This window comes from Oncorhynchus masou, chromosome 14 (genome assembly GCF_036934945.1).
Source record: "Oncorhynchus masou masou isolate Uvic2021 chromosome 14, UVic_Omas_1.1, whole genome shotgun sequence".
Classification (NCBI taxonomy): Eukaryota; Metazoa; Chordata; class Actinopteri; order Salmoniformes; family Salmonidae; genus Oncorhynchus; species Oncorhynchus masou.
The window spans coordinates 2,648,852-2,665,255 of NC_088225.1; the positions used below are offsets into that span (position 1 = coordinate 2,648,852).

The window sequence follows — 16,404 nt, forward strand, 5'->3', positions numbered from 1 at the left end:
TTGATCACTACATCATAAAAATGACCCTAAGTGAGATATAAACAAACAACCCTCTGGTCACCAATCTGTATCCCTGCGAGAGACTAGACTACCACACATGCTCAATGAGACCTAAGAGAGCGGTAGCTACATAACTCAACACGACCGCCGGCACCACTGTGGCATCCAGTGTGAGCGGGGGGGGGGGTTGTGCTAATGTTGTGAGTGTGTGAGGGTTATTAACCCACTAGAGGCCCCCTCAGTTGCCCGAGGAGAAATAACTCAGTGGTGGTCAAAAGGGCGGAAGAAATGGTGGCTAGGAATCTAACCACTATGTGGAAAAGCCAAGCTGTGCACGGAAAAAGATGCCAAGCAAATATGAAGCCTAACCTCGCCAGCATTTTCAAAGCAGACCACGCCATCTATATTCTGTGACTATGCTGAATCAAATTCACCAAAGAGACGGCGCTTCTAATTTTGGACCAATCAAAACATCACCACCTGTCAGTGCAACCCCTCAGCAGCCTGTGAGGATGATCGACAGATGCTAATCAATGAATATTCACACGTTCAGAGACGCTCTCCATCCAGCCTGCAGGACATGAGGCGACGTGGAAAACAACCAGGCCTAGTCTGGAACCATCTGTACATGTGAATCTGCAAGTATCCCTCCTGCCATCATCTTTACAAACCCATCTGACTTTGGATGAGGTCAAACACCAGCATTCTCCACAGAGATTGTCTAGAGACAAATCCATTTATTGGATTTGGATTAAAATGGGTACAAAACTGAACAATAGGTGGGAAATTCACTTTGAAAAAAGGTGCTTCCACAAAGGGAGACAAGAGTAAGTCGCTCTGGATAAGAGCGTCTGCTAAATGACTTAAATGTAAGAGTCCGATTGGGTAGGCGATGACATTTTTGGGGCATCCCCCCTCCTTTGGTTACAGTCCGTAGTGTTAGACAGCAACCTGAGCTTGGTCCAAGAATCAGGTTGGACCAGGCTGTTTTATAAATAGCTTCGCCACTCCCTCACCGACCTCTCCACTATCTCCCTGAGATCCATGCTCATGTATTAATCAGGCTCTCCCATCTCTGTTGTGATGTGAAGACGGGGAGAAACGTCTCTGCTCGCCTAGCTACACTAGTCAAACTGCCCCGCCAAATAACACAAGGACCCCCACAGGCAGTTAAAAATACAGGAGAGGGATGAGGGGGGAATAGGGCAGGGCGATATGGCCAAAATATTATATCACGGTATTTAAAAAAAAAATTGGACGGTATGATGGTATTTTTTGTTTTTGAATAGTAAAAGTTCTACATTTGCTTTATGAGTAGTGAGTGATCCTAGGGTGGCAACAAATACATTTTAAGTGATTGAGTGAGTCTTTGAGTGAGTGAGTGAGTCTTTCTCCATTCTCCATTCTGATTGCTTTATACTGTTCAATTCAACTTCAACCAAAACAAATGTCAGTACTTTTATCATTTCTGCATTTCCTGCACTCAATTGCATTGGTGGAAAAAGTACCCAATTGTCATACTTGAGTAAAAGTAAAGATACGCGAATAGAAAATTAAGTAAAAGTGAAAAGTAAAAGTGAAAGTCACCCAGTAAAATACTACTTGAGTAAAAGTCTAAAAGTATTTGGTTTTAAATATACTTAAGTATCAAAAGTAAAATGTATAAATAATTTAAAATTCCTTATATTAAGCAAACCAGATGGCACCATTTTCTTTGTTATTTACGGATATCCAGGGGCACACTCCAACACTCAGATATCATTTATAAAGAAAGCATTTGTGTTTAGTGAGTCATTCAGATAAGAGGCAGTAGATGACCAGGGATGTTCTCTTGACAAGTACATAAATTGGAACATTTTCCTGTCCTGCTAAGCATTCAAAATGTAACGAGTACTCTTAGGTGTCAGGGAAAATGTATGGAGTAAAAATTACAGTATTTTCTTTCGGAATGTAGTAAAGTAAAAGTTGTCACACAAAAAAATAAAGATACAAAAAAAAGAAAACTTAAGTAGTACCTGAAAGTATTTTTACTTGGGTACTTTACACCACTGCTCAATTGAGATAATTTCCACACTGCCACGTAGGGTTGCACGATATGGGCAAATAATCTAGGACTTATTTTTAAACAAATGTTGCAATGGCGATTTGACTGGCGAAATAGAGCAAAACTGTTGGAATCATGGAAATAGAATGACTATTGTAATTCTATAGCTAGAATATAATAGTGGGCACTTTGAATACAGTGTTGTTTGAAATTACAACGAATTAAAATGCCAGGGAGGAATTATTGTGACAGGATAGGAACTAAATTATTGATGTGTTTCCTAGGGGACCCTATCAGCTTTGGCGACATTGCATGTTTTATCTTAGCTACTTCATGTAGCTAGCATTCTTGCTTTGCATATTCCTCTTTGATTTAGAAGATACTGTTGCACAAACAACATGCCGATTTAGGTCTACACCATTACTGGTATTATCAGGCTGTATTAGCTAGCTACGTTTGCTCTTACTCAGTACATGTATTAGCTAGCTAGCTATTAGCATTAGCGGCTAACAATTAGCATCTCACAAGATTTAGGGCAACTTGCTAAGAAAATACAAACTAGCTGTTTGCTGATGTAAGAAACACAAACGAATAGTGTCAATATAGAATGCTAGTGGATTTATATTAAGAAGCAAAATGAAAACAGCATTGATGTCATCAACATTGTTGCATGTGCTGCATTGACCATGCAGACTGAACGCAAGTGTCTCTTGGTTGAGGAACATCAAATGCGCTCCTTGAGTGACAGGGGGCGTAGCTAGGTCTGTGGAAAGTGGCACCGAGAGAAAGAGATGACTAAAGTACCGAAGTAAACTAACAAAATGGATGTTACACACAGCGTATAACATTTAACAAACAAAACATTCAAATAACGGTATAGAAGGTCAAGTAAAAACCCAAATATGTCCCTGCATCAATACCGGTATATCATAAAATAAGGTACACCGCCTAGCCCTAGGGGGGAATTGGGAGAGGGGGATCCCGATTGTGATCTGAAGGGAGGTGGAGTTATTTGGGAGCAATAGTGTGTTTGGTTCCCTATCACCAGTCTTCATAAAGTGCTGTATCTAGACCCCCTTCCTTCCAATCCCATGCTTAGTTTCTCATGACAGATTTAGTCAGGGTACTGTTGAACCATATCTGACCAGAGTGCAGTAAATACACAATATATACTGTACCAATAGCTTGATGTTGAAACCTAGTGTTTATTGACAGCTATTGAGTGAGGGTTCTTACTTGACAGTGCCGGTAGTGTTCCTGAGGACGGAGGCAGCAAAGGCCTGGGTCACGCCCACCAGACTGGTCCCGTCCACCTCCACGATCAGGTCATTCACCTGGATCCTGCACGGGGGGAGAGAGTGATAGTGAACAATGGGAAAAGAGGACAAGGAGCAAGGGAAAAACACAATTTTTGGATACACTGCTGAAACAGATTGTTCAGAACCTTTCATCTCTGTGCGCAGATCCTCCGTCAGTGACCGTCTTGACGAAAATGCCCAGTTTCTCCAGACCCATGTCAGCCCCGGCACCCATGCCGATGATGCTGATCCCCAGACCGTCCCCATCTGTGGAGAGGAGGGGATAGGATATGGGGGAAATTGTATTTAATCAAATACTACAATAACCTCATGAATATGAGAATGGCTTCCCAAGAAAAACTTAAAATGTCTAATTCAAGGTAAAAAGGAGTTGGAGCACTCAACAAAAAAAGGCAGAGATGTATTTTTGCTCACTTTAATCCATTGTACAGGATCCATTGTTGTGTCTCAATGGGGCACTAGGCTAGAAATAGGAGCTAAGTGCAATGGTCAGGTCACTCCGAGGAAGACGTCAGCTTGACATCGAAACGTCAGTCAACTGTTCGCATCCTGTACAATGGATTAAAGTGAGAGAAAAAATAAATCAATCTCTGCTCTTTTTTTGTTTTAGTGCTCCAACTCCATTTTTTACATTGTATTCGTCCTTTTGGAAGTTTTTCTTGGCAAGCCATTCTCATGATTTTTGTCATTGTTGTTGAGCACCCCTCCTTTCCTTTGTTTGCTGAAGCGAGAGGGCCCACCTGAACTCTAACCTCAAATGTTACCGTCCAGATGTAAGGAAATAAATGGAATAAAATGGGGGACCTTGACTTAAAGATAGTAGTTTTAGCTAGCTACTCTACGCCATTATCCATATTAGAACCCAATTAGCCACGGCTAATTTAGTGTAATATAAATCCAATAAGGAGATAACGGGCGACTCTGAATTCATTAGCATCCACTAAGCACTTAGTGACCACTAAGGTGTATCATCGTCATGTAAATATATGTGGCTAGCAGATTTGTGAGAAAAAAGTAAAAGGTTACTCAGACTTCAACTAGCTAGTTGAAGCAATTTAATGGGAACTAAAGACTTCACTGAAAATGTTTAGCTACTACTTGTAACTTTAATAGTTACAGTTAAATGTTTACAGTTAATTCTCGCTCTAGTCGTCTTTCTGTTGTATTGGTTTATGCTATTGAACTCCAAAGCCACAGTCGTGTGGAGCGTAGTGGCGCAGCGGTCTAAGGCACTGCATCTGCCTGGTTAAATGTTTTTTTTTTTTTTATGTTTATTTTTTATCTCGGCGCAAGAGGCGTCACTACAGTCTCTGGTTTGATTCCAGGCTGTATCAAATCCGGGCGTGATTGGGAGTCCCATTGGGCAGCGCAAATTAGCCAAGCGTCGTCAGAGTTTGGCCGGGGTAGGCAGTCATTATAAATAAGAATTTGGTCTTAACTGACTTGCCTAGTCAGGAGGCTGAAGAAATGTGGCTTGTCACCCAAAACCATCAAACTTTTACAGATGCACAATTGAGAGCATCCTGTCGGGCTGTATCACCGACTGGTATGGCAACCTCGGCAACTTTGCCCCCGGCCCACAACTGCAGGGCTCTCCAGAGGGTGGTGCAGTCTGCACAATGCATTACCGGGGGCAAACTACCTGCCCTCCAGGACACCTACAGCACCCTATGTCACAGGACATCATCAAGGACAACAACCAACCGAGCCACTGCCTGCTCACCCCGCTACCATCCAGAAGGCGAGGTCAGTACAGGTGCATCAAAGTTGGGACCAAGAGACTGAAAAACAGCTTTTATCTCAAGTTTCTTGGCAATTTCTCACATGGAATAGCCTTAATTTCTCAGAAAAAGAATAGACTGAAGAGTTTCAGAAGAAAGGTCTTTGTTTCTGGCCATTTTGAGCCTGCAATCGAACCCACAAATGCAGATGCTCCAGATACTCAACTAGTCTAAAGAAGGCCAGTTGTATTGCTTCTATAAATCAGCACAACAGTTTTTCAGCTTTGCTAACATAACTGCGAAAGGGATTTCTAATGATCAATTAGCCTTTTAACATTATTAGCTAACACAATGTGCCATTGGAACACAGGAGTGATGGTTGCTGATAAAATAGGCCTCTGTACGCCTATGTAGATATGCCATTTACATTTTTATAAGAATTTTTATATATTTTTTAAATTCCAGCTACAATAGTCATTTACAACATTAACAATGACTACTGTATTTCTGATCATTTCTAAGTGACCCCAAACTATGAACGGAATTGTATATTCTATACCATCTATTGCATCTTAGCCTATGCCGCTCTGTCATTGATCATGCATATAAAAAAGAAACGTCCCTTTTTCAGGACACTGTCTTTGAAAGATAATTCGTAAAAATCCAAATAACTTCACAGATCTTCATTGTAAAGCGTTTAAACACAGTTTCCCATGACTGTTCAATGAACCACAAACAATTAATGAACATGCACCTGTGGAACGGTCGTTAAGACACTAACAGCTTACAGACGGCAGGCAATTAAGGTCACAGTTATGAAAACTTAAGACACTAAAGAGACCTTTTTACTGCCTCTGAAAAATACCAAAAGAAAGATGCCCAGGGTCCCTGCTCATCTGCGTGAACGTGCCTTAGGCAAGCTGCAAGGAGGAATGAGGACTGCAGATGTGGCCAGGGCAATGAATTGCAATGTCCATACTGTGAGACGCTTAAGACAGCGCTACAGGGAGTCAATACGGACAGCTGATCATCCTCGCAGTGGCAGACCACGTGTAACAACACCTGCAGAGGATTGGTACATCCGAACATCACACCTGCGGGACAGATACAGGATGGCAACAACAACTGCCTGAGTTACACCAGGAAGGCACAATCCCTCCATCAGTGCTCAGGCTGTCCGCAATAGGCTGAGAGAGGCTGGACTGAGGGCGTGTAGGCCTGTTGTAAGGCAGGTCCTCACCAGACATCACCGGCAACAATGTCGCCTATGGGCACAAACCCACAGTCGCTGGACCAGACAGGACTGTCAAAAGGTGCTCTTCACTGATGACTCGCGGTTTTGTCTCACTAGAGGTAATGGTCGGATTCGCGTTTATCGTCGAAGGAAAGAGGTACACCAAGGCCTGTACCCTGGAGCGGGATCGATTTGGAGGTGGCGGGTCCGTCATGGTCTGGGGCGGTGTGTCACAGCATCATCAGACTGAGCTTGTTGTCATTGCAGGCAATCTCAACGCTGTGCGTTACAGGGAAGACATCATCCTCCCTCAGGTGGTACCCTTCCTGCCAGCTCATCCTGACATGACCCACCAGAAAGACAATGCCACCAGCCATACTGCTCGTTCTGTGCGTGATTTCCTGCAAGACAGGAATGTCAGTGTTCTGCCATGGCCAGCGAAGAGCCCGGATCTCAATCCCATTGAGCACATCTAGGATCTGCTTGATCGGAGGGTGAGGGCTAGGGCCATTCCCTCCAGAAGTGTCCAGGAACTTGCAGGTGCCTTGGTGGAAGAGGGGGATAACATCTCACAGCAAGAACTGGCAAATCTGGTGCAGTCCATGTAGAGGAGATGCACTGCAGTACTTAATGCAGCTGGTGGCCACACCAGATACTGACTGTCACTTGATTTTGACCCCCCCCTTTGTCCAGAGACACATTATTCCATTTCTGCTAGTCACATGTCTGTGGAACTTGTTCAGTTTATATCTCAGTTGTTGAATCTTGTTATGTTCATACAAATATTTACACGTTAAGCTTGCTGAAAATAAACGCAGTTGACAGTGAGAGGACCTTTCTTTTTTTGCTGAGTTTATTTATATTCTTATTCCATTAGGCATTTTTTGTGGAATTGTTAAATAGTGCAGCAATATCTAACAAGTAATATCTGAACTCGAAGCACAAACATTTCTTTACAAACGCAATAACATCTGCTAACCATCTGTATGTGACCAATAAAATTTTATTGAGGTTGCATTTAAAAAATATATTTAAATACATTTTATGTATGTTTTCTTTTTTTAATTTATTTTTTAACCTTTATTTAACTAGGCAAGTCAGCATAGACCAAATTCTTATTTTCAATGACGGCCTAGGTACAGTCGGTTAACTGCCTGTTCAGGGGCAGAACGACAGATTTGTACCTTGTCAGCTTGGGGATTTGAACTTGCAACCTTTCGGTTACTAGTCCAACGCTCTAACCACTAGGCTACCCTGTCGCCCCTATGGTTGGCCCCAGCAGGAATCAAACCCACAGCCCTTGGTGTCGCACGCGCCAGGCTCTATTGACTGAGCCATGCAGGACTAACAATGTTCTGTAATGCTCTACAAGATTCCACCAGGTTGTACCTTTCTCTAATTCCACAGGGAAGAGGTCCAGTCTCTCCACCCTTTTCTCCAGCTCGTACTCAGCCGACGCCGCCATGGGGTCCACGTCATCATTACGCCGGTCGTAGTCCTCGTTGGAGTACGTGGTGAACACCTGCCAAGAGAAGACAAAAGGTCATAGGTCAGTTCGACACTCACCAACACACAAGGTTTACACCACAACAGGTTTCCCATAGACAAAACATTTCCTCTTGGAGACTCATTCCCAAACTGTGGGGCGCGCACCCAGTGTGAACAGTTTGTGTTATGAACAGTGCTCTTGCCCAGAAAAATAGACGTGGCATGTGTGCGCGCAGGGTAGGCGCAGGATGTTCTCCTCCTCCCCCCCCCCGAGTGGAAAAAGTTTGGGAACCCCTTCTCTAGAAAATTATTTAAGGTCAGTTTAGCATTTTCACCACTAATGGTTAAGGATAAGACTACGGGAAGAGCAAGCTGATCCTAAAAATCTCTGCTAACAGACATACAGACCTCTACCCAGAGCTAAAAGGAGAGCCAGGCGGCCAAGGCGCAAACAGGGCGGAAGGAGACGTCTCCAATAACCAGACAGACAGGGGTGGTGTTATATACGGCCCGCTGATACAAACACACACCCTCATGGCTTCTCACTGAGCTAATGGCTTCTCATCCAACCTAATAAAGTCTATCTAGTTTAATGTGTGTGAGTGCGCTAGAGAGAGGAGAGGAGAGAGCGTGTGTGTGTGTGTGTGTGTGTGTGCACATGTGCATTCGTGTGTGCATTTAAGGCCTCTCTCCTCCCTCTGCAGCCAGCCAAATTCACTCTGGCAGAGAGGACATACTTCTGGGTGGTGTTGGTGTGCCCTGCTGCTCTGGCAACTTGTGGGTGTGGAGAGCAGTGGTGAGGATGCTCCAGTGAGCGGTTAGGTGGGGTGTATTTTAGCGCTACTCAGGTGATTTATATTTAACAGGGAGATGTATTTTTCATAACCTCCCGTCCTGCATTAGATAGGTGTCCGGGCAGGTCTGGAGAGATAATGGTGTTTTTTTTGGGGGGGGGGGGGGCGTTCTGCTTTCAGAGGGATGAGGTTTCATGTTTGAAATGGGGTCGTGCACGTGTGCGTACACACACACACACACACGGAGTTTCACATGTATTATTCATATCATAAATTGGGAGGAATCTTTAATCCAGTTATTTGATCTGATTCAGGGTTGCCATGACGACATTATTCATATGCATTAATTTCCATAGTAAAAACCCACCACCAACAAATGAACAACAACAACAGTAATCCATAAGCGCGTATAAATAAGGTAGATACTCTTGCTGAGGTTAAAAGGATAAACACAACCCTCAACCTTTAGGATTTTGTACTGCTAGGATTCTAACCCCAAACCCCCTAGTGGCCTAGTCCAAAATTTGATGAAAGACATTTTCAACACCTTGTGCTCATAGGAGCAGAGTAAAGAAGGTAGATGGGGCACAGATGTGAGAAATAATTCAAAGTAGGCAACAAGGGAATTGAGTTCATCAGCTGGTCAGGGGAGAATTTAATAAGCCGTGTGGTATTTTATGGGGAAATTCAGATTGACTGTGCGAGAGGCAGAAAGAGAAGGAAAGAGAATAAGGATTTGGCATTCAGCATTGGTTCAAGTCCTCGAATCACTTCCATAGAGTGACACGAACACTGTCTGCTTCAATAAGCTCTTACTAAAAGAAGCCGAGACCGGACACTAGTACAGTGAAATGCTTAACTTATTAACTACCCAACAATGCAGGATTCAACATCAAAAGAGTACAACTATTTTTTTTAAACAAGATGACAGATACACCTAAATAACGTGTAGGAGTGTGATGAGTCTTCTTGTCAAGCGAAAAACGTGGCCTCATCAGCCGCTCTAATCAGGGCTGTGAGTAGTCGTGCCACGCCCCTCTGCTCCAAAAAGGCAGAAGATTCATATTTACTACTGAGAAAGACAGATCACTACCCCTAGTAAAATACCAACACTTGTTGGCTTTCTTTTACACCAGAGACGGACTACTTATCACAAAGCCACATTGAACTAAGCCCAACCGTAAAATCAACATGTATTTAACTCATGGGGGGCTTCATTTACATAGAATTTGCATAAGCCTACAAACTATGCCTCTGATTTACCAGCTCATTTCAGCTGGTGAAAACCCAGCACTGCCACCCAGATGTTTAAAATACAGAAACATTTTGTCCTAAAGACAGCTCTGGATAAGTTACAGCACAGGGAGCATAAGAAAAGGAACAGGCTTTATAGCACATAAACCGGAGATGTGTTAACACATAATATCATATGATTGGCTCTATGTAGCAGCCAGCGAAGATGCTGTTTTTACCTTCCACCTATTAGATAACTACAACCAGACTGATTCAAGAGGGGTCGGGTTAGATGCATTCAGTTGTGCGAATGACTAGGTATCCACATTTTGTTGTGTTACAGCCCGAATTCCAAATGGATTCCATTTATATATATTTTTTTACATACAATACCCCATAATGACAAAGTGAAAACACGTTTTTAGAAATGTTTGCTCATTTATTGAAAAATAAATACAGAAATAACTCATTTACATAAGTATTCACACCAGAGTCAATGTTTGAATCACATTTGGCAGCGATTACAGCTGTGAGTATTTCCGGGTAAGTCTAAGAGATTTTGACACCTGGATTGTACAATATTTGCAATTTTTTTTATTTTAATTGTTCAAGCTCTGTCAAGTTGGTTGTTGATCATTGCTAGACAACCATTTTGAAGTCTTGCCATAGATTTAAGCCGATTAAGTTAAAACTGTAACTAGGCCACCGAGAAACATTGTATGTCGTCTTGGTAAGCAACTCCAGTGTATATTTGGCCTTGTGTTTTAGGTTATTGTTCTGTTGAAAGATGAACTTGTTTCCCAGTGTCTGTTGGAAAGCAGACTGAACCAAGTTTTCCTCTAAGATTTTCCCTGTGCTTAGCTCTATTCCGTGTATTTTTTATCCCCCCCCAAAAAATACTACCTAGTCCTTACTGAGTACAAGAATACTCATGATGCAGTGATGTGTTGGATTTCTCCCAAACATAACGCTTTGTCTTCAAGACATAAAGTTCATTTCTTTGTCACATTTTTTTTTTTGCAGTTTTATTTTAGTGCACGTTTTGGAATATTTGTATTCTGTACAAGTTTCCTTTTCACTCTTAACATTTAGGTTAGTATTGCGGAGTAACTACAATGTTGTTGTTCCATCCTCTGTTTTCTCCTGTCACAGCCATCCAACTCTGTAACTGTTTTAAAGTCACCATTGGCCTCATTCTTCCTCTCCAGCAACGGAGTTAGGAAGGACGCCTATATTATCTTTGTAGTGAATGAGTGTAATCGATACACCACCCAAAATGGAATTAATAACTTCACCATGCTCAAAAGGATATTCAACAACATCTACCTAGAAGGTGCCCTTCGTTGTGAGGCGTTGGAAAACCTCTCTGGTCTTTGTGGTTGAATCTGTGTTCGAAATTCACTGCTTGACTGGGGCACCTTACAGATAATTCTGTGTGTGAGGTACAGAGACGAGGTAGTCATTCTAAAAAATGTTAAAACGCTATTATTACAGAGTCCATGCAACTTACGTGAGTTAAGCACATTTTTACTCCTGAACGTACAGTTTTTAAGCTTGCCATATCAAAGAATGTGAATACTTAAAGCGAGAGAGAGATGGAATGATTGGGTCTGTGAGAGAAAATAGAAGTAAAAACAACCATTCAAATCTTAAAATATCCATTAGGCCCTTTCTTTCACAACCTTGTTTTTGACCCCTTCCTCCTCCACACATATCCCATCACTCTCTCTGCCTAGGAGCATCAATATTTTATCAAATGCATTGTAATCTCAACTCTCTGGTTTTCAAGAATCTCTCGCCTGCGCTCTCACAACAGTTTCCCCACTCCGTGTGAATACCATCGCCGTGGTCACATGGTGCCCATCGCCATAGCAACCCGCAGCTTAGCAAATGTTAGTTTGACACCAGTTTCTCTCTCGTATCTCTCTTTGTCTCTCTCTCCCCAGGCTGCAGTCAGAGGGCAGTTTCTCTCTCTTCAGTCTCAGGGTCTCTCTCTGTCTAGACTTCGGGGAATTCATTTTACACATATGCACATACGCACAAACACTCACACGCCTTTTAAAACGTGCACGGCACACACATTGAAAAAAAACCTGTGTGCTTTCAGTGTCTCCACTATCATGGCGTATTGCTCAGCTAAATAGTGAACATCTAATTTAACTATTTGACATCTGAAAACATAAATCTACAATATCTTTGACAATATGGTCGAAAATCAGCGGAAGCTTCCACAGCGGGAAAAACATAAAAGATACCGCCCTCCCTCACTCGATATGAACAAGCTGACCAGCTCAATGATCTCTATACATCTTCCCATAGAGAGTCAATTATACATTTGCTGTACTAAAACTATGGGCAAAAGCTAAGTAATGGCTTTCAGAGCTGTAATGGACCTTATGAATGTAACATGAGAATGAGGACAGACAAGAGAGTGGTCTTTACTGTAGCTCAGTTAGTAGAGCATAATGTTTGTAACGCCAGTATAGTGGGTTCCATTCTCAGGACCACTTGTAGGTAAAATGGAGGCACGCATGAATGTAAAGTCACTTTGGATAGAAGCGTCTGCTAAATGGCATATATTACTGAACAAAAATCTAAAAACGCAAAGTGTTGGTTTCATGAGCTGAAATAAAAGATCCCAGACATTTTACATATGCACCAAATGCTTATTTCTCTGTTAGTGAGCATTTCTCCTTTGCCAAGATAATCCATCCACCTGACAGGTGTGGCATCAAGAAGCCGATTAAACTGCATGATCATTACACAGGTGCACTTGGTGCTGGGGACAAATAAAGGCCATTCAAATGTGCAATTTAGTCACACAACACAATGCCACAGGGGGGGGCGTGCAATTGACATGCTGACTGCAGGAATGTCCAACAGAGCTGTTGCCAGATAATATAATGTTAATTTCTCTACCATAAGCCAATGTCATTTTAGAGAATTTGGCAGTGTGTCCAACAGGCCTCACAACCGCAGACCACATGTAACCACGCCAGCCCAGGACTTCCACTTCTGGCTTCTTCACCTGTGGGATCATCGGAAACCAGCCACCCGGACAGCTGATTAAACGCAGTAGTATTTCTGTCTGTAATAAAGCTATTTTGTGGGGGAAAAACTCGTTCTGATTGGCATGTGAAATCCATAGATTAGGGCACAATTAATTGATTTTGATTGACCGATTTCCTTATATAAACTCGAAGTCAGTAAAATCCTTGAAATTGTTGCATGTTGTGTTTATATTTTTTGTTCAGTATATTATGGATACAAGCCTGAGCAATGGTATATTGGCCATATACCACAAACCCTTGAGGTGCCTTATTGCTATTATAAAATGGTTAGTGGTTACCAGCATAAATACAACATGAGAATGAGGACGGACAGAGAGAGAGAGAAAATTCCAGATGACCTCAGAGATCCAGATACGACCAGTGGAAAAGCTGCCCACAGCTGCCCAGCATGATTTCACAGCCATAAAACACCAGCCAAATGCAAACCAGTAAAAAAAGAGTGAAGTTATTGTAGTGACTAAGATAGTTACAGTAGCCAAATATTTTCAGATCATGTATCCATGTAGATGTGCAGGCTATTGCATAGCACACAGACGTGAATAAATCATTTTGATAGTACAGTATATAGTATATTTTGGGCCCTGCTCTGGCCTGATGTGACCAGTTTGGAAAGTCCCCATCCCTAGCTGGCAGCTTGTCCTGTTCCCCTGCCTACCGCCCCGCTGAAGCTGTACATTGACACATGGGCCATGGTCCGAATACCCGTACTCGCATTCTAAATAGTAGGTTATTTTGGGTATGCAAAAAATACATATTTATAGTGTGACATTTCGAAAATGCCAGGGTGTCGTACTCATTTTCCGGCTTTTCATCTCGTAGAATACCCGGCACACTATCGAGGAAGATAATCGTCTTTCGAGATCCACGTGTGTTTGACAACAGCTAGCTGGTAATCAGCTGAGGGGACGCGCTGTACCAAAATGAACGAATGGCGGGGAATCAACGTAATTATGCGTCAGATGACACATTCTCAGTAGGATGAGCCTAGTATGTTGCTTACTGCATTCGTTCTTACTAAACAGTGTATTCTAAATGGTGTGTAGCTTTAGTAAGTAGTAGGGAAGACAGATTTCTTACACTGCCATGGACTAACCCAATTCAGGGAGAGAGAGAGAAAGAAAGACAAATTGAGAGAGGGGTGGGGGGAAATGAGGAAGGAAGGAGAGGAGAAGGATAGAGGATAAAACAGATGTCCTGGTTGTGTTCAGTTTTGTGGGAGCTGTTCTTAACCACTTATACAGGATCAGCTATTATTCCATCAAATCTCCCTAACGGTTGAGATGAAGAACGAGGGTTAAATCTGAACCTAGATATGTGGTTCAAGGTGACCCCTACCTTTAGCAGGTTACTTAGGGGAGAGAGGTGGGTAGAAAGTGACTGCGTCCCAAACATTCCTATGGGCCTAGATCAAAAGTATAGGGAATAGAGCGCAATTTTGGACGCAGGGACAGTGAGGAATGTGGCTGGGCTGATCACTGGGTTTAACCATCTCCTGGTCCCTGCCTCTCAGCCATTCCACAGGATTTAGCTGGCATGTGGCTGGCACTATGCTAGCAACAGCATAGCATGTCGCTAATGCTAACAGCATAGCAATTACAACCATAGCATAGCCTGTACCTTCTCTCTTGGCTCCGCCCAGCTGTATGTGTACTGCGGTGGGGTGGAGGGGGTGTGGTGGCTGGCTGGAACCAGGCGAACACCACGGACGAGTGTACGTAAAAGCTCTGGCACAGTCAGCGGTTTAGACTCCAGTGAGGCGGGGCAGAGTGTGTGCCTAGGTTTTATTTCACAAGCTGTTTTTCCTTTAAAAAAAGAAGCAAATGGTTTCATGCGCCTTAAGAGCGATGTAAATTGGGCACGCGGGCCGATGTTTGACACTGCTGGCCTGGTTTCCATGGACACACACAGCTCTCAGTCAGGCCTGTGGACACCGGGAACGTGACTAGAGTATTTTCAGCATCCCTCACAGAAAAACGACATATAAATGCAATCAGTTTGGGCAATAGGGCTCATGCATGTGATTAAAGCACGTGGCAACCCGCAGCGATTGTGATACTCACCAGAATGGCTAAGAGAAACACAGCAGAGGGGGAAGAGATGGTATAGAGGGAGGGGAATGTGGAGAGAAGAGGGGTCCACAACTACTGCCACAGAGTCCCACACCCCCTGTTTCCATACAAGACTAGGTCAATTTCCCATCTCCTACTGAGGTCTGTTTTCTTTGGAACAGTCTCCCAGAACATCTCCAGGCACACTGCAACAGCTTCAACTCCTTCAAATTCAAAACCAACAAAAAGATCTGGATATTCCACGTCAAAGCCTCATCCCAGTAAATTCTCTGCCTATCAGCCTTTTGTTTTGATTAGGCGTTGTACTTTACAAATCATTTTTCCTTCACCCCTTAATTCACCATGTTGTCCTTCTGCTGTGTGTAAATCGCTTATCCCTCTTAAAAATCAGAGAGAGAGAGAGAGAGAATCATCATCACACACAGCAGGCCTTAACAGTGCTTGTCACAGAGGACGTCCTCGCCACTGCTCTGTACTGTCCCCTTCAATGAGAGGCAGGTCACTGACAACACTGTACACACACACACAGAATGCAGCGGGGAGGGGGAGGGGATACTACCAGTCACAGACACCATTCTCCCAATGCGAGCATGAATATGTCCACATGTAGAGTATCTTAATAACACTTCAGCAGGGCGGTCAAACTCATTCCATGGAGGATCTGGTGTCTGCTGGTTTTTAGGTTTTCCCCTTTCAGTTAAGACCTAGGCGACCAGGCGAAGGGGAGTTCCTGACTAACTCGGGGCCCCTTAATTCATCAATCAAGTACAAGGGAGGAGAGAAAACGCGCACACTCGGCCCTCAATTGAACGAGTTGGAAACAAGCACGGCAGCATCTGGCTTAAAAAAGGTCGACTCAGCAATGGCGTCATCATGCATAATGTGGAGGCAACACAGTTCAAATCTGATAAGATCTTCCAATTTGTGTACATTTTATTATTTTTTCAAACACGTTGCTCAAGGGAAAACAGCAGGTCTACGCCTTTAATTCAAATCCCGAATCCCACATTATAAAACGCCAACTTTGTCCCAGCCACTATTGTACATTGCTGCCTTAGCACGCTAGGCTAACGTTGTTATGCCTAACGGCTACCACAGCAGGGGCAGTAGGAGGCTGTTTGCCCAGCTAAATAATCCACCTGAGGAGACATGCTGGTTTTAACAGTGGAGGGGAGGGAGTCCACGCTGCTGGGGTTTAGCGTGAGGAAGGGAGGGAGGCGGGGGGAGAGAGATGGGCAGGTGAGGAGAGAGTATTTTGATGAAGACGTTTTCCTGTCTAGATGTGCGCACACACACACACACCACACACACTTAGCCTCAGTCTGTCTTTATGTCTCTAGGGGGTTCACGTGTCACTACCCCTGACAGCTAAGGGTGATGGGCAACAACAGCAAAAATCCATGTCGCTAAGGAGTTGCTATGGCGTCAGCC

General features: G+C 43.4%; 1 protein-coding gene across 2 annotated transcripts in view; it reads right to left on the minus strand.

Moving 5' to 3' along the window:
* LOC135553952 (neurabin-2-like) overlaps positions 1–16,404 on the minus strand; it is a 66,390-nt gene that overhangs the window by 17,888 nt on the left and 32,098 nt on the right. For both annotated transcript variants that reach the window (XM_064985914.1, XM_064985913.1), the window contains exons 3-5: positions 7,708–7,840; positions 3,489–3,609; positions 3,281–3,385 (exon numbers count right to left, since the gene is read on the minus strand). In XM_064985914.1, the coding sequence (XP_064841986.1) occupies positions 3,281–3,385; positions 3,489–3,609; positions 7,708–7,840 (359 nt within the window). The remainder of the gene's footprint in view (positions 1–3,280; positions 3,386–3,488; positions 3,610–7,707; positions 7,841–16,404) is intronic.